At 39.7% G+C, this 24,132-nt stretch overlaps 3 protein-coding genes across 4 annotated transcripts; 1 reads left to right on the forward strand and 2 right to left on the reverse strand.

Moving 5' to 3' along the window:
• Positions 1-5,996: 5,996 nt before the first annotated feature.
• ognb (osteoglycin, paralog b) lies at positions 5,997-10,223 on the forward strand. Its single transcript, XM_080443628.1, has 6 exons — positions 5,997-6,249; positions 6,348-6,426; positions 7,334-7,498; positions 8,061-8,263; positions 9,605-9,697; positions 9,845-10,223. Exons 1-6 carry the CDS (start codon positions 6,085-6,087, stop codon positions 10,016-10,018), a joined length of 879 nt encoding a protein of 292 aa, XP_080299754.1. The 5' UTR covers positions 5,997-6,084; the 3' UTR covers positions 10,019-10,223.
• Positions 10,224-11,716: 1,493 nt separating this feature from the next.
• On the reverse strand, positions 11,717-13,524 carry uqcc5 (ubiquinol-cytochrome c reductase complex assembly factor 5). Its single transcript, XM_080444741.1, has 2 exons — positions 13,239-13,524; positions 11,717-12,014 (listed from the first exon to the last, which is right to left on the reverse strand). Exons 1-2 carry the CDS (start codon positions 13,396-13,398, stop codon positions 11,938-11,940), a joined length of 237 nt encoding a protein of 78 aa, XP_080300867.1. The 5' UTR covers positions 13,399-13,524; the 3' UTR covers positions 11,717-11,937.
• A 4,071-nt stretch (positions 13,525-17,595) lies between these two features.
• kctd6b (potassium channel tetramerization domain containing 6b) lies at positions 17,596-22,427 on the reverse strand. 2 transcript variants are annotated; one of them, XM_080445460.1, is made up of 3 exons: positions 22,383-22,427; positions 20,869-20,977; positions 17,596-19,733 (listed from the first exon to the last, which is right to left on the reverse strand). In XM_080445460.1, exons 2-3 carry the CDS (start codon positions 20,893-20,895, stop codon positions 19,044-19,046), a joined length of 717 nt encoding a protein of 238 aa, XP_080301586.1. In that variant the 5' UTR covers positions 20,896-20,977; positions 22,383-22,427; the 3' UTR covers positions 17,596-19,043. The 2 variants fall into 2 exon arrangements, with proteins under 2 accessions (XP_080301586.1, XP_080301585.1); XM_080445459.1 differs by having other exon boundaries at positions 22,285-22,424.
• Between the last annotated feature and the right edge of the window lie 1,705 nt (positions 22,428-24,132).

The raw sequence follows: 24,132 nt of genomic DNA on the forward strand, positions 1-24,132 counted from the left end.
AGAACACCTGGAGCAGGGACCTTGAGACTGACACCAAGCAGTGTGGACTGACATGGAAACAGCTGGTAAAGAAGGCCCAGGATAGAGGACTCTAGTCTGGCGACCTATGCTCCATGAAAAGGAGCGATAGGCTTAAGTAAAAGTAAAACCCTAGGTCTTGAAATAACATGTAACTGAAAATACTAACATAGATTAAGATAATGGCTGTAAGATTAGATTGCCTCCGTCTCTCACCACATCAAAACACTAACGACAAAATAACCAAGTAGCCTATTAGATCAGTGGTTCTCAACCATTTCTGGATCAGAGCCAACTTGAAAATCTTGAAAGCGTTCGCAGCCCAACCATCTGACCACTAAACACGGCAGCCGAATGGCATGGGTGGGCCGCATCCATTTTCAGAGCATGCTTAGGCTATTTGTGTTTTGGCTTGGATTAATAGAACTAATTGTGATACCTATGTATCTGCATCACCATGGAAACCATTTTTTTGTGTTTAAAAAAAATATTATCATTAAAATCTTAGTCAATTAGTTGGGGGCCCAATTACAATATCCTCACGGACCACCAGTAGGCCCCGGCCCACAGTTTGATAATCGCTGGCCTAGATTATTTGTTTCAAGCAGTAAAAAGTTTTGTACTTATGCATTTTTTGTACAATGACTTGCAAATTTAAATAGTAAGGTAAGATGCAATGGCCGTTTATCTAAGAATGTCTATTATTGAGGGCAAATACACAATTAGTTAAGTGTTTGTTACATGATGGGTGACGGGTGAGGACATTTAGTATTTTGGCATCAAGGGGAGGAAGAGCTATTAAGACGTTGTTGGTAATTTATTACAATTCACTACATGAGCACGATCCAGCGGACTCTGTTTTTCTATTCTAGCTTGTTCTTCTGTCCAGATGTGCATGCTTTGATAAAACATTTTCCAATACTGTCAGAGACCCAAGGCCTTGGTTTGGTCAGGGGATAGAATATTATCGTAGTCAAATCCATTACTTTATTAACCCATTCAATCCGGGAACAAGATTTCTTTGGCTATTCAAAAATAGCAGATATACAAGCTCATAGCGTGACACAGAGTGCCGTGCAATGAGCTTGTAGATCTGCTATTTTTGAATAGCCAAAGAAATCTTAAAAGGACACGGATGTGTTCCCATTCTTCATGGATTAAACTCCAGATTGAGGCTCAGTGTTCAGTCAGTAAGAAGAATCAACAATGTGCAACAATGTAAATAGTGACTCGTATACAGTATCAGTTTCAGGTAAAAGTAAACATTTATTGAGAATAATTCATTGTCTTGCCTTTACTCTGTAGATAAGGTCAGACACCAAGCGCCACTGCAGCAGAAGTATACCTGCTTTATTAAGACAGCACAATGTAGACCAGTGGTTCTCAAAGTAGGGTCCGGGGCAAGGACCCCTGGGGGTCCCCGGAAACTTAAAGTGGTTAAACTGATGTTGATGCTATATTAACACATTTTGCCCCAGCAAAATGTGTTAATGTACTGTATAGCGTCAAAATCTGTTTAAAGCAGCACTACTGTATGTAACTTTCCTCTTCTACCCTGGATTTGAACCCGATTTCCTGTGCAAGTGCTGAATTTTTTTACCATTGAGCTAATAGAGCCGGCCTGCTTGCTCAATGCTCAGGGGATAAATTGAATCTTGACCATTAGCTCAAAAAGTGAGTCATGACCCTTGACACGATCTAAATGTCTCAATAAAAGAGCAGGGAGACTAAATACAACCACCCCAATTGTATAAGTTATTTGTATTAAAGGAGTAGTTCACCCAAAAAAACACGTCTATCGATTACACACCACATGAAGCCTTGAGTACATGGAGATATTTTTGTTGTTGTCACATTCCTAAGCCAATAATTTGATGACCGGCGGAGTATGAGACTTGCAGAGTCTCCAACCGGTCATAAAGTTATTGGCTTCGGAATGCGACAAAAACAAAACAATCTTCATGAATTCAAGGTTTCACCGGGTGTGTAATCGATAGAAAATAAGTATTTTTTTTGGGTGAACTATTCCTTTAACATACTCTACCATACAGAATGGACAGAATTACATTTTATTCATTCATTCAAAGTTTCATAGTGCCGCTTTCACCACTTTAACTCTATATGCATAGGCTATTTGAAAATAACCGATCTACTCCCTTGTAGTGGGTCCCTGGCACAAATATTTTCCAAATCCATATTCATTTTGGCAGTGGTGTAAAGTAACTAATTACATTTACTCAAGTACTGTACTTAAGTACAATTTTGAGGTACTTTTACTTTACTGGAGTATTTCCAATTGTCTATACTTGTACTTCTACTCCACTACATCTCAGAGGCAAATATATTGTACTTTTACTCCACTACAATTATTTGAAAACTTTAGTTACTAGTTACTTTGTAGATATGAATTATTACATTATAAAACATACATGAACCATTTTAGCCTTATTTTATACATAGGCTATTTGAAAGTAGCCGATCTACAAGCTCACAACGCGTCGCATCCCGACGCGTTGTGAGCTTGTAGATCTGCTATTTTCAAACATTTTAGTACTTTTACTTTTGGTACTTTAAGTACATTTTGATACCGATACTTTTGTTCCGGAGTTTTACTTCTACATTGCAGTATTGATACTTTTACTTAAGTAAAACATTTGAGTACTTTTTCCACCACTGCATTTTGGTGTCCTTGACATGAAAAGGTCTGAGAACCACAGATGTAGACAAGACAGGAAACTGAGCGAGGACCGGGCAGGGGAAAACTATGCAACACACACAGATCCCCAAGCAGAATGAAATCAGGGATGTTTTGATGATAATATGGTCAACTATCCAGTCATCCACCTGTGTAGCCCATCAGCACGTCTGATTTTCGGGTGAGCTTAGACACCACACAAAGATGATTATGGAAATAAGCATTAACTACTTATTTAAGCCATTAAGACCGGGAACACATCTGTGTCATTTTAGACTTCTTTGGCTATAAAAGAAATAGCAGATATAAAAGCTCATAGCTCAATTCTTTTTTGCAAATCTTTTTAAAGCGAACATTTTTTACTCAAATCTTTGCTTCTGGGGGATTCTACAAATGTCTTCTAAATCCTAATGTTGCTATACTATCAGTGGTTCCAGGGACCCCAAGAAGCAAAGATTTGAGTTACAACTCTTTCGCTTAAAAATATATATTCAAAGATTTGCACACATTTACACGATTTTTCAAAAATAGCAGATCTACAAGCTCATAGTGCGGCACTCAGTGCCAATGATTGTGCAACACGCTGTGAGAATAATATTGATCTGTTATTTTTGTTGAAGAGATTTGGTGCAAAGTAAGGGGCCTACTACAGACCCATGGGGAACACCATTTAATGATGTGATCAAATGGTTAAGATTATTATGTCCAAAAAAACTTTTGCACACAAACAAAACATCATAATGTAAAGGTGCATTTGCGGGGCGGCAGTGGCTCAGGAGGTAGAGCGGCCGCTTGTGGACCGGATGGTTCCCAGTTCGATCCCAGGGTTCCCCCTGAGTGTCCAAGTGTCCTTGAGCAAGACACTGAACCCCTAATTGTTCCCAACGATCAGGTTGGTGCCTTGCATGGTTTCTTCCGCCATCAATGTATGAATGTGTGTGTGAATGGGTGAATGTAACGCACAATCATTGTAAAGCGCCTTGGATAAAGACACTACTGTACGTAAAAGCACCATTTACCATTTAGATGAAAAAATAAAAAAAATAATGCTGCTTCCCCGTGTTTTGTATATGTCATTGTAGGCACTTGGAGTAGGTCAGCACTAGAAGACCTGAGGGGGCGGTTTGGAACATATCTAGGCAGGCAGTCATAGAAAGATAAGACTTAATGAAAATGCTCCAAAACCCAACTTTATTCCTGCACAATAAACATTCTAACAGTTCAAGTCTTCATATGAGATAGACTTACCAGGTATTCAACATTGTTTGTGGAAATCGTTCCCCATTCCATTTGTCACACTTACTTAAATTTTTTAACTTTGTTTTAGAATTCTTTAGAAGCATAACACAGAAGGTTGGATTTGAATGTCCGCTCAGGGAAAACATGAATGTTGGCAGATGCATACGGACAAAGTTTCCACACCTCAAATAAAATACAGACGGAAGATAAACCATCTTGTTTGGGAGAAAAAAAAAACTTGTCCTGTTACTTCTCATGGAAAATTTAATTCATTTTGAAAATTCTTAGGAAAACTTTAAAGCTACTTGTCTTGAAGACGTAATAATTAACTTTTTATGGTTTGGTATTGGTACTATTTTGGAATGGCATTGCACAACATCTGTATTCCTGAATTTGGGAGCACCAGTAATTTGCATTATATTATGTTCTCAAAGTAGGTGTCCAGGGCCTGTCATTTGAGGCTAGCCTTATGAAAATCAATTTTCCGTAAAGAAAAGCCAGATCAAAACCATTACAATTATTAGAGCTCGGCCCATGCCAGATTTATGGGTCCGATTTTGGAGAGTCTACCGATTACAGATGTTTTGACCAATATTCTGCAATACTTTCTAATCAATTTGAAAAAACGTTGATTTGATTTAAAAATATATGAAACTAAATAAAACAAATAACTTTTTGAAGATAAAAAATTAACACATAAACCAAACTTTATTTTATTCAACCACTTAAGCCCTATTCAAAAAAATTGATCTAGAAGCTCACAATATGTCGCAATGTGGCGCATTGTGATCTTGTAGATCTGCTATTTTGAAAATGTTTTGAAAACGTTTTCAGAAGTTGTGCCTCATGCCCAAATTAGGGACGCCAAGTTGAAAAGTAGTTACAAATCAGGACACATCAGCTGCATAATTGCTGATACAGATGTAATCGAAAAAGTTAAATAATGACCGATATCTCGGCCAAACCGATACATCAGTCATCACCCTAACAATTATATCCCTGGCTGTAGAGTCGCTCAGAAGCTGAGAGTCAATTCCAGTATGTGAACAATTCCAGTGATGGAAGAAGTACTCACATGTTTTACTTAAGTAAAAGTATCAATACTGCAATGTAGATATACTCTGTTACAAGTAGAAGTCCTGTATTCAAAATGTACTTGACTAAAAGTACAAAAGTATCAGCATCAAATTATACTTAAAGTACCAAAAGTAAGTACCCATTATGCAGAATGTCCCATTTCTCAGTATTCAAATATTTTGAAAATAGCAGATCTACAAGCGATGCGACGCATATTGAGCTTGTAGATCGGCTATTTTCAAATAGCCAAAGTTGATATAGAGCTGAAGTGGTTAATGAATGTTTTGTAATAATAATCCAAATCTACAAAACTAGTAACTAAAGTTTTCTAATAATTGTAGTGGAGTAAAAAGTACAATATTTGACTCTAAGATGTAGAGGAGTAAAAGTTAAAGTATAACAAATTTGAAATGCTCCAGTAAAGTACCTTAAAACTCAGTACTCAGTTACTTTCCACCACTGAACAATTCTGTCACGTTTTGTAAACAAAAACAGCAGTGATTAAGTTGGTATGTTAAGTTAGTCGGAATAATACATTCTCCAATGCATTGCTTGCTTTGGCTTTTCATTTTATATTCACTTCATACATAAGGGCTCAGGCCAAAATTCCAGTAATCATTTCCCACTGTTCCTTCGCCTTTATTCTCTCTCCACTCGCTAGACACCAGTCCTTGATTGTTCATGAATTTGAAAGCCAACATTTTTCCATTAACTTTTTCCGTGTATTCCCGAAACACACATAACTGCCTGGTCCTTCCAGTAAAGGACAAAGGTCCCTTTTTTCGCTCAAACGGGAACCTCAGAAGCAGAATTTAGAATGCACACTGTACAGGTGCCAACTTGCCATCAACAAAGACTAAAATTAATACTCCCCGCCCACGATCAATAATGACTTTCCCAATGTGTTTGCCAGAAAAGCCATGGACTAAAAATAACCACATACAAGTTATCAAGACCAGAGAGCGAAGGCAGCACAGCATCTACTGAGTTAAATTGAGTTTCCTTTTTCATTTTTTTTTCACTCTGCTAGCCCACAGCCAGCTTAATAAAAGTGGATGGAAAATTCTCCTGCTCACATGTACCTCAGATTTCAGCCCAGCAGACAGCATTGCCTTCACAACAACACCATGGCGCACTTCAGGACTCTGGTTTTCATGATAATTGTGGTCCCATGGATGCTATCTTCCGCAGCGAAACCTGAGAAGGCAAGAAAACCCAAGGTAAAAGTATGCATCATAACAAAGGCTTTGTTTTGGTGGCAAGGACAAATTGTCTTATTTTTGTGTCAAGTAGTAGTGAGGTGTTTTTCTTTCTGCAGAAAGACATTGCGACCATTCCGGACTACGATGGCATCTCTCAAGATTCGGACACATCTCCTGCTGCTGCAACAGCTGATGGTAATGCTTATATTTGCATAGGCACATCGAGTATTCAACAGCTAGATCCATCTTTAAAGACAATTATGCAACATAGGAATGTGGCTAAAGCTCCGATTACTGACTGTAAATGAGACTATTCAAGCACTTTTGGTGTGTCCTCCATTTGTAACTCTGACACTATGCAAATATAACCAAATGGACACTCTCAGAGTTAAATAAAGGCAGTGTAAGTGATTATTTTTATTTTCAAGAATTGATAAATTGCTCTATATTCCCATAGTAATCATCTCTGTTGAGTTTTTGTTCAGTAAGTCTCCCTGTCTTTCCAGCTGTTTAGTAAACATAAAGTACATTTTCAGGAAGTACATTTTCAGGTCGCGATACCAATTTCACCAAATTGGAATTGGAACAATTTGAAGTTGAAGCTAATAAATGGGTTCTCTTTCCTGACTGGAGGAAATTGGCAACCCAACTGAACATCTTTTTCTGTTTATTACAGAGCTGGAGAGACAGAGAGACCTTACTGAACAAACACTATATGGTCCATAGTAATGATTGCCATCACAAAATAGAGCTTTAACTTTTTAACAAAGAAACCTTTTTTTTTAACCAAAATATATCATCTACACCACCTTTAACTCATTTAGACCGGGAAAGTATCTGTGCCATTTTTTGATTTCTTTGGCATTTCTTTTTTATTGTGAAAAGGTTTGCAAATCTTGGAATATACTTTTTTTGAAGCGAACATTTGTAAAATATTTAGTTCTTGACACTGTTGTTCTGCTATTTTTGAATAGCCAATTTTTTTTTTAATGACAGAGATGCGTTCCCGGATTGAATGGCTTAATCATCATTAGCATCATTCACAGCATCAGTAGGAAAAAGAAACAGCTGTACTTGAAGGAATGGATACTGTTGCTTTCAGAGCTGCCCACATGCCTGCTGTGTGTGTGTCTGACGGGGTCGGTTTACTGCGAGGAGGTTTCTCCTGAGATGACCGCTGTGCCTGCACTGCCAAAGGAAACAGCCTATCTGTACGCACGCTATAACAAGATCACCAAGATCAGCTCCAGAGACTTTGCAGATATGGGTAAATAAAAGATACATAATTTTTTTGCATTATTTCTGAAATTACAATACATGAATGAATGTCAAAAAGATTTTCGTCTGACTTTTGAGATCCTTTAATGAATATCGATTATTTTCTCAGCAATTATTCTATTCATTACTTCTTTGACTGATCGGATAATCGAGAAGCACGTTTTTTTTACATATCAATGAATCAACGCTGAAAAAAAATCTAATATTGTCTTTAATAATCAACTAAATTGATCCGTCTTATTAACCACCTAAGATCTACTTTATACTTCTTCCGCACAATAGTGTCAAGCACAAATAGCAAAAATAGCAGATATGCATCTGCTATTTTTTTTTATTTTTATATATACATAAAAATAACTTTTATAACCACATTACTCGTAATGAACATTAAAGGGATAGTTCACCCCTAAAACACCCCTAATTTTTCTTTCTATCGATTAGTCACCCCATGGAGACTTGAATTCATCGATATTATTTCGTTTTTTAGAAAAAAAGCCATTTTTTGGGGGTGAACTATCCGTTGAACTCACCCGTTTTTTTTTTTCTTCTAGTGACGTTAAAAAGAATTGACCTGACTGGAAATCTCATCAGTGAGATAGAAGACGGGGCTTTTTCAAAACTGACCAACCTGGAGGAGCTCACCCTGGCAGAGAACCGGCTGACCAAGCTGCCTGCCCTGCCTCCCAAACTCATGTCCCTCAACGTCAACTTCAACAAACTCCAGACCAAGGGCGTGAAGTCCACCGCTTTTAAAGTAAGCTCTCTGACACCAATCTAATATGTGTGTGTGTTAGTGTCAGTGATGTAAAGTAACTAAGTACATTTACTCAAGTACTGTACTTAGGTACAATTTTGAGGTACTTTTACTTTAGTATTTCCAATTATCTTTTACTTTTACTCTACTACATCTCAGAGGCAAATATTGTACTTTTACTCCACTACAATTATTGGAAAAAAAACTTTGGTTACTAGTTACTTTGAAGATATAAATTATTACATTATAAAACATACATTAAACACTTTAGCCCCATTTTATACCTAGGCTGTTTGAAAATACAAGCTTGTAGATCTGCTATTTTCAAACGTTTTAATACTTTTACTTTTGGTACTTTAAGTACATTTTGATACCAATACTTTTGTACTTTTACTCAAGCAAATGTTTTATTCCGGACTTTTACTTGTAACAGAGTACTTGTCTTCTACATTGCAGTATTGATACTTTTACTTAAGTAAAACATTTGAGTGCTTTTTCCACCACTGGTTACTAGTGTGCAGTATGAAGTAGGTCAGTGGTCCTCAAGGTGGGGCCCGGGGACACTCAGGGGTCCTTGAGGGGGTTCCAGGAGGTCCCTAGCAAAATGAGGAACCGTTTAAACACTTTAACATTATTTTATACTTTGGCCATTCAGGCAAAATAGTGGAGAAAAAAAACTGCCAGTAGACTTGGCTGAGGTGCTGGAGCATTAGGAAACCAAATGAAATATTAAAGGTGTAGTTCAACCAAAAGATTACCTATTTTCTATCAATTATACACCCCATGAAGCCTTGAATTCATGGAGATTCTTTTGTTTTTGACGCATTCTTAAGCCAGTAATTTGATGACCGGGTGTATATCTGGTAGGAGACTCAAAGAGACTCCTTTGAGTCTCCTACCAGATACATTAGCATCTTTCCGTGTGCAAGTTTTCAAAAATATAATATCTTGTGAAAATAGCAGATCTACAAGCTCACAATGCGTAGCATCGCATCATTCACAATGCGTTGCATCGCGATGCATTGTGAGCTTGTAGATCGGCTATTTTCAAATGGCCAAAATGTATATAGGGCTGAAGTGGTTAATGTATGTTTTGTAATGATAATCAAAAGTAACTGGTAACTTAAGTTTTCAAATAATTGTAGTGGAGTAAAAGTATAATATTTGCCTCTGAGATGTAGTGGAGTAGAAGTAAAAGTACTGAAAATTGGGAATACTCCTGTGAAGTAAAAATACCTCAAAATTGTACTTAAACACATAATGAGATTTCTTTGAAGTTTCCTTTCAACCCTGTTAATGTCTTTAACTGAGACGGACTGTATTCTTTTTTTTTTGTTGCAGAAACTCCTAAAACTGGCATATCTCTACCTTGGAAATAACGAAATGAGCGCAATACCACAACTTCCAGAGTCGCTCCGGATCATTCACCTAAATGTAAATGCATACTCATAAAAAAAGAGGAAAAAAAGCTCCAAAAAATACACTAACCTGCTGTATTGTTTATTTTATTTTTCATGTCTGGGATTTGAAGTGGTGTATTAGTTGACAGGCTAATGTTCCTTCTCCATCCTGCCCTTACAGAATAACAACATAAACACAGTGACAGACGAGACGTTCTGCAAAGGCAACGCCACTCACTACATCAGAGCCAACTTGGAGGAGGTTAGGCTGGATGGAAACCCGGTCCGGTTGAGCCAGCATCCCAACAGCTTCATCTGTCTGCGGGCTCTTCCAGTTGGCCTGTACCGCCGGTGAACTAACCCAGGAATGCACAGGGAGAAGGAAAGCACATTAAGCCTGATTTATACTCCGTCGCACTTGGTCTCCAAACGGCTGGGGGTGAAACGTCCATATACTATATCGATGATCGTGGACACGAGACTGGATATTGTCTGTCGTTAATGTCGCCATATGGCACAAGTGTTGTCTTTTCCTGGTTGTCACTTAAGCCTAGTTTTATGCTTTAAAAAAAAATCTGAAATATTAAAGAATAGCCCAAATAGCCAATCTACAAGCTCACAAGGTGTCACATTGCGATGCATCGTGAGCTTGTAGAACTGACATTTTTGAATATTTAGATTTTGTCAATAACACCCAGCCCTAGTGTCTCGCATTGAAAATAGCCGATCTACAAGCTCACGTGTCGCAGCTTGTAGATTGGTTATGTAGCTTGTAGATTTGTAGATTGGTTATGTAACTTGTAGATTTGTAGATTGGTTATTTAGCTTGTAGCTTGGTTATTTTGGTGCGAGTCAGTGACGCGTGACAAAGTATAAATCAGTGGCTACAGTGATGCTAGGTGTAAACAGAATCTAGTATAGATTCACACATATGAAGATATGAAGAAGTGGACAATACTGCCATATAGGAAATAGCCAGTGGTTCTCAACCTGTGGGCCACAAGGGTATTGCAAGTGGGTATTTTCATGGTATTTTTTTTTCTTGAAACCCTTGTAACGTGTTTTCATATTGATACCAATAAGGACTTAAAAGTATAAGTATGATGGTTCCATTGATCCAAGTCAGAATCAGAGTCAATCAATTCATTATTAAAACAAGCATGCTCTGAAAATGCATGCGGACCACACTTCTGACCACTTAACATCTGACAACAACTTACCATGGCAGCCATGAATGCTTTCCAGACGTTTAAGTGCCCTGATCCAGAAAGGGTTGAGAACCAGTGGGAAATACAGATGGTTTGTAATTGTTTCCTATTTTTATCTTATAGTGATTAATTATCAACAAAATCATCATACACTCAAAGGTTTGCAGTTTTACATTATATTTCTTCTTCAAGAACAAGAGCTTGACACAACTTCAAACGGTTCAGAAATGGCATAATGATGTTTGTGCATGAGACAGCCTAAGCAGGGCAACAAATCTTTTTTCTCTCCCCCTTTGGTGAATAAAGAATAAACTCATCCTAGACTGTTTAAGGGGTCAATAAAGGATCACTTTGAACCGTTTTGTCTTAATTGGTAGGAGGAATATTTTTGCATGGTTGTATGCTTTATGTTAACTTTGTGGCACACATGACAAACGTCCTTATTATGCACAGTCTGTTAGCCTGTCAGGCCAGGGTCCTGTGCTAAGTCCAATCAAACGCATCTGTGTCATGTTAGATTTAAGCTATAACCATTATTCTTATACTTTGGCTATTTTCTTCAAGCTCATAGCGTGGCACTCGGTGCCGCGCTATGAGCTTGTATCTGCTTATGTCTGCTATTTTTTAAAGTATAAAATAATGGTTTAAGTGGTTACACAGATGCGTTCCCGGATTGAACTAGGATTTCTTAGGACTTTTAGTCTGTTGTTCTGGTGACTTAATAGAAATGGTCTGTGAAGAAAACAATTCTGTTACAATTACTTTGATTTTGAGGTCCACAATTAGCTAGTTTGCCTGGACTATAGGTCCATTACAGGAAGGAAGGAAAGTTCGCACACTGTATATATCATCATCTCCCAGGAATTTATTTCAAGGAGGTACGACGTTATGACCCCGTCGGGTCTTCATCAGGTCTGATACAATACAGACAAGTAGAAATACAGAAAAGTCCATTGCAGCCTGAGGGAAACAGGTGGATGTCCATCGATGCGTCCACACACATCACCCACCTGTGTGTGTGTGTGTGTGTGTGCGCACGTGTGTGTGTCTTCACTAGGCTGCTGGCTTATGAAGAGGCTGAGCTACCATCTGCAATCCTCCGCTCGTACTCCCGTTCTGACTGTTTCCTTCTGTAGACATCATCTGTGGGAGAAAATAACAGAAAAGCAGTTTTGATTATAGCAACCACTAGGGGCTGTCACGATTATGTCATTTTACTTGACAATTAATTGTCGCTCAAATAATTGCGATTAACGATTTAATTATGTTTCTGTTTTTTTTTTAAACTAAAGTTGCACAGGGCAGGCATGAATAACTTACATATTTAATAACTTAATACTTTATAAATAACCTTAATAGGGGGAATAGCCGATCTACAAGCTCAGTTTTGAGCTTGTAGATCTGCTATTTTTTTATGTTTGTAAATATATGAACGTTTTTCAACATGGAAATGATTATGACGATTATGCAAAGAATGATTGCGATGATCTCATATAATTGCGAGTATGAAATAATTGTGACGGGCTTAACTATCTATATTTTGAGATAATTGTTGACTGGGGACCAGCAGAGAAAATCTGTGTGTGTAAGTGAATGACCAACTCTCCCTTCACACCCACCACTGAAGTGCCCTTGAGCAAGGCACTGAACCTCCAACTGCTCCAGTGGAGCTGCTCAGTGGCTAACAGTATGGTGTGCTGTGAATATGTCATGGTCTCCCAGTGGGTAATGGTCTTAAGACTGTGGTCGTACTGGGCAGCTCCCAGTAGAACAATTAACAATATAAGACTGTGACAACAGTATAAGACTGTGGTTGTACTGGGCAGCTCCCAGTGCAACAGTATAAGACTGTGGTTGTACTGGGCAGCTCCCAGTGCAACAGAGACTGTGGTTGTACTGGGCAGCTCCCAGATGTGTGTGAGTCAGATAGTGAAGCTCAAGCTGGGCCATGCTGAAAAACAACATAATTTACCCTGGATAAAATAAAAGGTTAAATAAAAATGTCAAACATTTCAGAAAATATAAAGCATGTGTGAAAATAAAAGCGTGTAAGTAGTAAGTACTAAGTTAGCCTGCTGGCAGTGTGCACAAAGAATGTACCACTGATCGGTCCAACAGTTTCTCAGATTAGCTCCAGAGTACACACATGAAGAGACACTGGAGTGGTTATATATATAAAAGTGCAGGCAGACTGGGCAGGGTTTTGGAACACAAACAAACCTCACTGTATCAACAACAATGTAAAGAACACGTGAGTGTGTTAACGACACATGTACTGTAATGGTGAACTGCATTACGCTGATACATACATAATGTCTCATGTCCTATCATAATAAAGGTCTCATGTCCCATCATAATAATACGTACAGAAGGTCTCATGTCCTATCCTGACGTTGATCATGATCCACTCCATCACTCCTCCAATGCAGAAGAACACAGGCAGGAACCTGTAGGGTCCAAACCTCTGTCTACCAGGAACCAGATCCAGGAAATACTTTACTATGGTTTTTCTTTTCGACTGAATCATATTTAACTTCAATAAAATCTACGGACTTAATGTGTTGAAGAATGGAGGACGTCAACAGTGCAAATAAATCACACTATAAGCTCATATAACCGCTTGTCCTTTACCAAACCTTATTGACATTTTGTCCGTGACTGACATTAGAAGTGAGTGTTTTGTTAACAGTCCTAAACGAGGCGGGCGGCGTTTGACACACATAGTGGTCTGTCAGCGGTGAAAACAGCGTCAGGCCTCCCGCCCGCCGTTGATTGACTATTAAAACGAACGTACCCAATGCCGTACGTAACATCCGGTTGTAGTCGCAGAGCGAAAACACGTGACTTCTATATAATGTTTGGTTTTAACCCCTAGGTATGGTTCACATGGAGCAACTTCTACCTGGTTCTGGCACTTTCTCCATCTACATAAACGTTCAAATGTCAAATATAAAGTACTGACCCACGGCCATGGATATAATAAGTTGAAACGTTTGGGTCTAAGTACCCGTATTTTCTGTATTGTTCAATAAAAAGCATTTTAATCCGATCGGCGGCCATTTTCTTGTAGAGTTATAATGTATCAAAGTGCAATACACCTCCCAACCAATAGGGTCGCGTACTTAAAAGCATATGAATTAGAATTTGAGAAAATGGCCACCAATTGGATTAAAATCTTTTTTATTGAACAATACGGAAAATACAGGTACTTAAACCTAAGCGTTTAAATGTGTTACATCCATGGCCGTGGGTTCAACATTCTATATCTGAAATTTAAACGTATATGTAGATGTTGTAAATGAAGAAAGTGCCAAAACCAGGTAGAAGTTGCTCCATGACTGTCATGATATGACAGTCATGTTTCAGGGCTAGCTGTGGTCCCAGACTCAGAGCTCTGCCAGGCGCGGTGCTATTTCCATAGGCGCAAACTTCCACTACCATGCACGCGAGGTCTCCAACCGTAGTAAAACAAATAAATAAAGAAAACGATTTGGCTACTCACCGAAACAAAGGCAGTTTTATAATGTAAAAAGACTATTCTCCGTGGTGGGATACGTCTCGGAACCCCACCGTTTGTGTAAAATTCACCTTTTGGGCAGAAAATTAAATATGTCCGCCAGATGGATATAATGCTATTTACTCAAGTGTGCTCTGGTCAATGGTACTTTATATTGACCAGATCTGACTGTAGGTGGAGCACTTGAGTTAATGAAAGATTCTGAACCAGCAGAGCCTTTGAAGAGAACCTATGGTTTGAACCCTTACCCAACATCTAATTCATGCAGTGGTGGAAGTAACTAAGTACTTTTTCATGTCATGACACCATTGTATGACAAAGTATAAAATAGGGCTTAAAGGAACAGAACGATCTTTCCCCCAATATAACAAGGCTATGAATGAGTGACTGTAATGCAAAACATGAAAAAGGAAATTCAGAGATGTTCATCAAAATGTTGAGTTTATGAGGGACGAGAATACACAAAATGTGTTGTTTATTCACCTGGGAGACCAACTACATCAGTGGGAATGAATTATCATGACACATGGAAAATACATACATACTGTACATACACAAGACGCATGCAACACTACCACACTCTGAACCATTGGCTCTCAAAGTGGGGTCCTTGGAGGGGTACCAGGGGGTCCCCGGCAAAATTAGTTAATATAGTGTCACAGTCATTTTAACCACTTTAACCATATTTTATAGTTTGGCTCTTCAAAAATAGCAGATACTCAAGCTCATAGCGCGGCACTCATGAGCTTGTAGATCTGCTATTTTTGAAAAATCGTGAGAACTTGTGCAAATCTTTGAATATATAATGTTTTTAAAGCGAACATTTGTGACTCAAATCTTTGCTTCTGGGGGTCCCTGGAACAAATTATTTTAAGATGGGGGTCCGCGGCCAAATACTTATCATTTTGGGGGTCCTTGACATGAAAAAGTTTGAGAACCACTGCGGGTCTAAGTTGGGCATGTCATCGGTGTAATGTTTCAAACAAAGTTCAAAAACAGCTAATATAGCCGACTAGCTATTTATCATACGACGAAGTACAGTATCTATATAGGGCTGTGGTTCTCATACTTTTTCATTTCAAGACCCTAAATAACTGTCAGGGTTACAGCCCTGTAAAAGGTCAATTTGGAACCCCCACAAGGAACCCCGAGTGGTCCTTGAACCGAGTTTTGAGAACCACTGATACAGGGCTTAAAGTGGTTAAGAAACAGTACCATACAATGACAAAAGACAGGGCTAAAAAAAAAAGACCCAATTTTAAGATATCAGGGAATGCAATTGGTCTAATAACCATATGTAGTCTATGATTATTTTCTTGGCACAGTCTAGCCTATTCTGCACCTGAATAAAAAGGCGTTCATCCTTAAAGCTACAATGCAGAACTTCCACCGCTCTCCACAGAGTATGTTAATACAATATAACTGAGTTAGTACATCTGCAGTGGTTGGAGGAGGTCTCAATACTCTTCCTCTGAGACATGTCGACACTGGTTGACAATGTCCATAATAAAGTTATTTGAAACAGACGACACACTGGATTGGACGCTAGACGCACCGACATCTTTACTGTGGTTCAGACGTGTCTCTGTTGGGAGAGTGAGACAATAGAACACAAAACTTACAGAATGTAGCTTTAAGGGTCTCTGGATCAGAACAGGTTTCATGGCCAAAACAAGTCAACAGGGTACAGCGATGTGCATAATATACAAACATAGCGTATATATCGTCATTTTTAGGGCATGATCACACCAAAATATGGTTTCCCGCTGTTAAACCATTAAGACCTGGAACGCATCTGTGTCACTTTTTGATTTAAGCTAAAAAGCATTATTTTACACTTTGGCTATTAAAAAATAGCAGATATACAAGCTCATACCGCGGCATCGAGTGCCGCGCTATGAGCTTGTAGATCTGCTATTTTTGAAATTGAGAGAAATTTTGTGCAAATCTTTGAATACATTTTTTTTAAAGCGAACATTTTTAACTCAAATCTTTGCTTCTGGGGGGGGGGGGGGGGGGGGGTCCCTGGAACAAAATATTTTGATAGAGATTTTTTTTTTAAAGTTAGGATTCAGAAGACATTTTGTAGAATCGCAACCTCAGGCCTTAATGAGTTAAACTAAACTCATGTTGTGCGTGTGCGACAGCCAGCGCATTCTAAAAAGCCGAGTAGCTTGCAGAGCATTCCGTCCCAATAACCAGTGACCCACCCGTCACCCACTTTCAGGACCCTCCCATGCAACAGCTACAACCAGTTGCTCTATCGCTATAGCACCATGACGCTTCCTGAGTCTTGGGACGGTCCGCCTTTCGACTCATCCGATTGGACAGAGGGGGAAAAGCAGCAGCATAGAGCGCATGAACGTAAAGGTGTGCGCGACACATTCTCATTGAAAAAGCATTGGCAGATTCCGCCCCATAGGTAGAAAGAACAAAATGCGGCGTGACCGTGCCCTTAACAAAATGCGGTGTGACCGTGCCCTTACTTGATAAATAGCCGGAGTGATTTTAGGGTGCATTTACACTTTAAATGTGGCTTGGTGTTTTTTACCTAGAGACTGGTAACAGGAAGAGTGGGCACTAAGGAAGAGTGGGCACCTCCATGTCAAATTGTCTATTTGGTTCAAATAAAAAAAAAAAAAAAAATTGGAAAACCGTCTTAAGTAATGTTAAGTATACATGATTAGAACATGATTGAACATTTGACATTTAAGGCCTAATATTTCTACTAATAATTGCTACAAAACGTGTAAATCCAATCATTTTGGACATGAACAATAAGTTGAAGGGTAAATGTAAGTCTGATAATGATATACTGTGCATGTTCAAATCAAACTTTACGTTACCATTTTTCAAATATTACATTTAACATTTAGCACAAAATAGCACATTTTACATCGAGGTGCCCACTTCTCCTTCGTGCCCACTCTTCTTGTATCCTAGACATTTTCTCTGTTTAATTATGGCTTGATAAACATGCAGGTTACAATCGAAATATACATTGGGTGTAAACGTGATCTTACTAGGCAGTGGGCACCCTGAATAACATTCAATAATGTATTCCATAGGGCATTGGTTCTCAAAGTGGGGTCCGGGGACCCCCAGGGGTCCTTGAGCGAGTTCCAGGGAATCCCCAGTTAAATGATGGATAGTAGTGGACCAAATGGACCCTTATGGGTCTGTAACTCTGAAAGTGTACAAATGGGACCAAACGGCGTTTGGTTCCATTTGTACACTCTCAGAGTTAAATTAACATTGATTTTACAATATAAATTGGGGTCCCAGTGATATAAATGCCATTAAATGGGGGTCCGTACTCCGTAGCCTAATTAAAATGGTTGAGAATCACTGCTAGAGCCGTAAAAATCTTCTCTTATGGGGGTCCCTGGCATATCTTTTCAAATGGGGGTCCGCGGGCTAATAAGTGTCAAGTTGGGGGTCCTTGGCATGAAAAGGTTTGAGAACCACTGCCATAGGGCATCATTCCATCGCAATTCTTGTCATCACTATGGCCGTGGGGGTGAAATATAGTGATGAAATAAAAACGTGCACAAAATCAAAGTTTCTGCTTGTATAGCTTACTTGCAGAAGTATTAGTAGGAAATCATCATCAGCTTGCGATCATTTCGCAATCAAATCGCATCGTTAGCAATACAGTACTCGTCTGGGCCTGATCAGCCTGGTCATGGTCAAATATGTGCAAAACTTTCTTTGTATCTTAGACGTAAACCAATTGATGCATTACTCGATAACTTCCTTGCACATCAACCAGTTACGCATTTTAAAAATCTGGTTTTAATGTCACTGATGTTATCCGTCTGGCCCTTGCCCATAAAAACATAGGGCAGAAGCTTATGCCATGTACCACGATGAATAAAATACAGAAAACATACCCCTCTGTATGAAAATGTACACCAACATTATTGTTTCCGTCTTAATTATGACGCTTAAGTGATTTATACTTAGTTGAGCACCGGGTGTCGCACAACGAAAATAGCAGATCTACAAGCTCAGAGGACGAACGCATTGTGAGCGTGTAGATGTGCTATTTTTGGGTGCGTGACACAGCACGGAACCAACTATAACTATAGGCTAACTGTTCTAACATTATATCATGAAGACAAAACACTACAAATGTAATCTAGCCTAACCCATTATGACCGGGAACGCAGCATGTGTGTCATTTTTAGATTTCTATGGCTATTAAAAAATAGCAGATATTTAAAAAAAATCATTGCAAATCTTTGAATATATATATATTTTTAAAGCAAACATTTTTAACTCAAACCTTTGCTTCTAGGGGGGTCCCTGGAACAACATATTTTGAGATGGAGGTCCGCGGCCAAATACATATAATTTTGGGTGTCCTTGACATAAAAAAAGTTTGAGAACCACTGATATTATATTTTCAAAAGACTGTTAGGATTTAGAAGACATCTGTAGAATCCCAGAAGCAAAGATTTGAGATAAAAATGTTCGCTTTTAAAAAATATATATATATATATATATTCAAAGATTTGCAAAAAAAAGGAAAAAATAGCAGATCTACAAGCTCATAGATCTGCTATTTTTGAATAGCCCCCAAAAAATCTAAAATGACATGAGATGCGTTCCCGGATTGAACGGGTTTAAACGTGTGTATTTTGTAAAATCAATCAGTCTTCCACTTTGCGAGCCGGCCTGCAGAAAGTCCAGTGGTGCTCCACTGTGTTCTCGTTGGCGCGCTCGCTCATGTGGTGCACGCGCGTGTTCCGAATGGTGAAGCCCTGCTTCATGATGTAGTCCATGAGGTGCACCCGGAGGGCTATCTCCTGGTGATAGTCGCACGGTCCGAAGGTGAAGGACAGCTGGCAGTCCCGCGTGTCCATCATGTGCTTGCTCCACTTGGTGAAGTTGTTGGAGACGCCCTCCAGCAGCGCGTGCACCTTGGTTGTGATGGTGAGCTGCGTGATGATGACGGCGACCGGGTTGGAGTACTTGGACAGTTTGCGCGTGCTCGACAGCTCCACCACCTGCTCGAAGATGTCGGGCGGGAAGAGCGGCTTGGGGTCGCTGAGGCACTGGATCAGCGGCTCGATCTGGTAGAAGTCGGCCTCCTTCCGCAGCAGGTCCGTCTCGGTGAAGTCGACGGGCAGGGTGAGCTCGGACGTCCGCAGGAAGTTGAGGATGTAGCGGAACAGCATGCCGTCTCGGTCGATGAAGTAGTTCCCCTGGGAGTCTCGGGTGGTGGGGAAGTCTCCGCGGAACATGGCTCCCAGCATGGAGTCCGGATAGCGCTGCAGGGTTGATAGGCTGGTAGTGTAGAGGGAGCCTCCCACGTTCAGGGTGACAGGATTTGTTGTCATCTGCCAGCGAAAGAGAAGGGAGAGTGAGACTTTAGGGAAAACAAAGCATACACTTTGGAAATATATCTACAAAAGGTGCACTCAAGAGTGCAAATCTCCGCCAAGAAGCATGCCCTAATGATAATAATAATAATACTTCAGAATCAGAATCAGGTTTATTGTCACATCACAGGTTTACGCGGTAAAAAAGTGGGTGAAATTCGCTTTCGTACATCGTTCCCCTTGCAACGTTATTTCCAAAGAAGAGGGGGAGGAAGAAGAGGGGGGGCAAGTGGGAAGGGAGATCAAACAAGAGAACAAAAACGTTATATATGGGATTAAGGTGCATTACTGCATTACTGCAGCTTACACTGTAAGCTGCAGTAATGGCAAACATAGTGCTTTGATGTGTCTGTCGGATATACAAAGTGCCACTTGAATACGTTATGTCAGACGATCGTGTTGGGAGACATGGAAATCTGGATGCAACATGAATTGTGATGCCGAGTTGTGACGTAATCACAATCCTGCCCTTTGTTAAAAAAAACACTATGTGCTGGTACAGCGGAAACGTCTTGATAGAAGTTGTGGTTTAGTAGCATAATGACTTTCTTGCATGTCTCTCTAAGTCGGTATGTGAGAGAGAGAGAGAGAGAGGGTGTGAGAGGGTGTGTGTGTGTGTGTGTGTGTGTGTGTGTGTCTGTCTGCATCAGTAGGCGCTATGTGTGGAACTAAGCGACGGGCATGTACTGCAACATGCATTATCGGTTATCCGTTTCAAATAGGACAAGTTGTAGAACATAGTCGTTGACCGTAAATGCATACCCTTTAGTCAGTTATTGCTGTAACGATTTAAGGGCGTTAGTGTTCATGCAGCAACACCGCCATCACATCGTGTGCATGTCTGCGATTGGCCAGTTCTGGCCTGGCAGAATGCGTTGATGGATTTGAACAATATTCGAAAATTGAGGTCCTTGGCCTGCTGCCAGTGTGCCAAAAGAATGTCAACACTGATCGGCCTAGTAGTTTGTGAGATTAGCTGTAGACAGACAGACACAGACATCCTGGCGAAGATGAATGAATTTATAACATGAACAGCAGCAAGCTGTAAGCAAGACATCTTAAATGTATGAATCATTCATTATCCAACTCTCACCCTATGGCCCCAGTCTCCATTATCCATTTGTAGATAAAGTTGCCCACTTCCAGGTCAGAAGTAGAAGTGGGGAGCAGTGAGTGTAGCTCAGCTTACTTCAATAAGTCACCTTTGAAAAAGACAAGACATGACAGTTATAGATGAGTTGTAACAAAGTTAAGAGAAAATTCAGATATTTCAGAGTCTGACTTTAAGCATCTGCAGTAAGGTAAGCTCCCTGAGAATGTCAGTTTCTGTAATACAGTGTTGATTTTGACAGCAAAAAAAAATTAGTTAATATAGCATCACATGCAGTTTAACCCCTTAAACCCTATTTTATACTTTGGCTACTCAAAAATATCCGATCTACAAGCTCACAATGCGCTTGCATGTGACGCGTTGTAGATCTGCAGTTTTTGAAAAGAAAAATAGCATTTTGAAACGTGGAATAATTTAGAAATTGTTTAACATAAATATTCTCTTCTGGGGGTCCTTGGTACAGAATATTTTCGGATGGTGGAGGTCTGTGGAGAAACTCATATCAATTTGGGGGTCCTTGACATGAAAAAGTTACCAATCCAATGATGCAAATCAACCTTTTTTGTGTTATACTGTTAAACTGATGCTAGGTTCTTGGTTTATCTATGGTCCTAGTTTACTGAGGCACGACACTGTCTATATGCATTTGATACATGTGTTTATCTTGTTTATTGTAAATCACTCTGGATCAGTGGTTTTCAAACTTTTTTGCGTCAAGGACCCCCAAATTGACACATTAGCCCAGGGACCCCCATTTGAAAAGATATGCCAGGGACTCAACCATTTTGATTTATTGGGGGTCCCAATCTACACTGTAGTATCATCATCAGTGTTAATTTAACTCTGAGAGTGTACAAGGGTCCATTTGGTTCCATTTGTCCATTTGTACACTCTCAGAGTTACAGACACACAAGGGTCAATTTGGTTCCTAACTATTAATTTGTCTGGGGACCCCCTGGAACCCCCTCAAGGACCACTGGTGGTCCCCGGACCACTGCTCTGTCTGGATGAATAGTCCTAAATAGTAAAATAGTAACCTGGAGATAAGCAACCCATAGCTCAATGGAGCAACCTGGCTAACCAGCTGGGTTCAGTGGTTAGCAGGCTAAATGACTTTTAATCACCAAATGAGTGATGTTAGATAGTTAATACAGAATGTTGGAATGATCGCCTATAGGGAGGGAAAACAAACCATCCATATAACAACAATATAGAAAGCAAACCATCCATAAACATAAGATGCTGCAGAATGGATGCTCATTGCTATGCACAGTAGACGGAGGCTATTAGCCTGCGAGCTAACAACACTACAGAAACAATTAGCTAGCATCCTAGTTAGCTACATAAAACTAGGGAGTGAAATGCAAGCCACAAAGGTGAACTAAAGAACATCCTTACCAGCGTTCTGTGTTGAACTACCAGCCCTCTAAACAAGACACAGAGCGTTTAATAAACACACACACACAGATATTATTCAGTGATGTTTGCTAACATACAGTTTACAGGATGATGGTGGGAACTGCAGGCCTGCTGGTGGAGCTTGCGCAGTGTGTTACCGCAGGCTGAAACAAGGAGAGAGAGGGCGTGGTGTTGCAACCAGCCTGATCTAGTATAAGAGTGACGACACTAGCATAGAACTCACGTTGTAAGAATGGAATGCGGAAATGCGCTGTCTATCTCTATAGGGAAGTTCCAATGTTTGGAACTATAGCCCTTAGGAGCCCGCTTTGCGCGGTGAGATGAAAGCGTGCCGGACGTCTCTCTTTCTATGGGTCTGGTTATAGTCATCATGGTTCACATGACGCTCGCTCACATGACATTCCTGGTTTGAGGATGTTTTACATTTACAACCCGTATATCTACATAAATGTTTAGATTTAAAATATAAAGTACTGACCCCACGGCCACGGCTGTAACAAGTTAAAGCGCTTGGGTTTAAGTACCTGTATCTTCCATATTGTTTAATAAAAAGTATTTTAATCCGATTGGCAGCCATTTTCTAGTTTATTTTATTTTTTGTAAAATGTATCAGTGTGCAATACAACTCTCAACCGATAGGGGTGCGTGGTTGAAAGCATAATGGAGACGATTCGGAGATAATGGCCACCAATCGAATTAAAATGCATTTTATTGAACAATACGGAAGATACGGGTACTTAAACCCAAGCGCTTTAACTTGTTACATTTGTGGCTTTGAAGTCACTGACCCCCATCCGGAAATGTTTTGTGCCAGGGACCACCAGAAAAGAAGATTTTCGATATTTTTCAAATACCGAAACTGACCACTGTCATTAAGCCCACAGATATAGAGCCAACCAAGTTGCATGGGTTGCATGTCACAATTAGTCCACAGGAGGGCGCAATATCCTTTTGAACGGCTTTCAACAGCTGCAGTAGGTCCACACTTCCCTCAGATCCCTCTGTTGCTGCTCATTGTTAAAACTAGAAAAAAGCCCCCTTCTATTCAGGCATTTGGCCCCTTCCAATATGATCTGCTACTTTAGATACTTTTGAATTTGAATCCTGAAAATGAACAGTTTTGAACATGAGGTTTCCGCCGACAAAGATATAGCCTAGTCAGCAATGTAGTTTTCTTTCTGAAAAGCAGAAGTCATCAGAGAATCTGTTTCTGTTATGTTATGGAATTACCAGTTTATTACGAACATGTGTTTGAATGAATGACTATAGGGAGCAGGTCCTTATAAACCTTAATTCTCATCTCCCACAATAAAAACTTTAACGCTGCTGGTTGTCTGTCCCCTGGCCTGGAAAAGGTTGTTTTGCTGCCCATCAGTGGTGGAAAACGCGAGGCGTTGTGAGCTTGTAGATCTGCTATTTTCAAATAGCCTATGTATAAAATAGGGCCAAAGTGGTTAATGTATGTTTTATAATGTAATGTAATGTAACTAAAGTTTTCAAATAATTGTAGTGAAGTAAAAGTCCAATATTTGCCTCTGAGATGTAGTGGAGTAGAAATAAAAGTATAGAGACGATTGGAAATTCTCCAGTAAAGTAAAAGTACCTCAAAATTGTACTTAATTACAGTACTTGAGTAAATGTACTTAGTTACTTTACACCACTAGCACTCATCTATCCTGTTCTTCAGCATTGCTGGGCCTGATTAACATAGACCCAATGTACCAGTACAGTAGGCCTACTCCCTCAGCTGGTTTGTCAACATCTACATACATTTTCAGTTCGAGATACCAATTTTATCCAATCAGGAGAGAGATCTCATACAGGATA

The sequence above is a fragment of the Gymnoscopelus braueri genome, assembly GCF_963280865.1.
Source record: "Gymnoscopelus braueri genome assembly, chromosome: 12".
NCBI classification, from domain to species: domain Eukaryota; kingdom Metazoa; phylum Chordata; class Actinopteri; order Myctophiformes; family Myctophidae; genus Gymnoscopelus; species Gymnoscopelus braueri.

Bases quoted from the DNA above. Each gene is read 5' to 3' on its own strand.
- ognb (XM_080443628.1), top strand. From the start codon at position 6,085: ATGGAAAATTCTCCTGCTCACATGTACCTCAGATTTCAGCCCAGCAGA. The intron at 7,499-8,060 runs GTAAATAAAAGA...TTTTTCTTCTAG, and splicing joins CAGAGACTTTGCAGATATGG to TGACGTTAAAAAGAATTGAC. The intron at 8,264-9,604 runs GTAAGCTCTCTG...TTTTTGTTGCAG, and splicing joins TGAAGTCCACCGCTTTTAAA to AAACTCCTAAAACTGGCATA.
- uqcc5 (XM_080444741.1), bottom strand. From the start codon at position 13,398: ATGATTCAGTCGAAAAGAAAAACCATAGTAAAGTATTTCCTGGATCTG. The intron at 12,015-13,238 runs GTACGTATTATT...TTTCTCCCACAG, and splicing joins GATAGGACATGAGACCTTCT to ATGATGTCTACAGAAGGAAA.
- kctd6b (XM_080445460.1), bottom strand. From the start codon at position 20,895: ATGGATAATGGAGACTGGGGCCATAGG. The intron at 19,734-20,868 runs GTGAGAGTTGGA...TTTCGCTGGCAG, and splicing joins ATGGAGACTGGGGCCATAGG to ATGACAACAAATCCTGTCAC.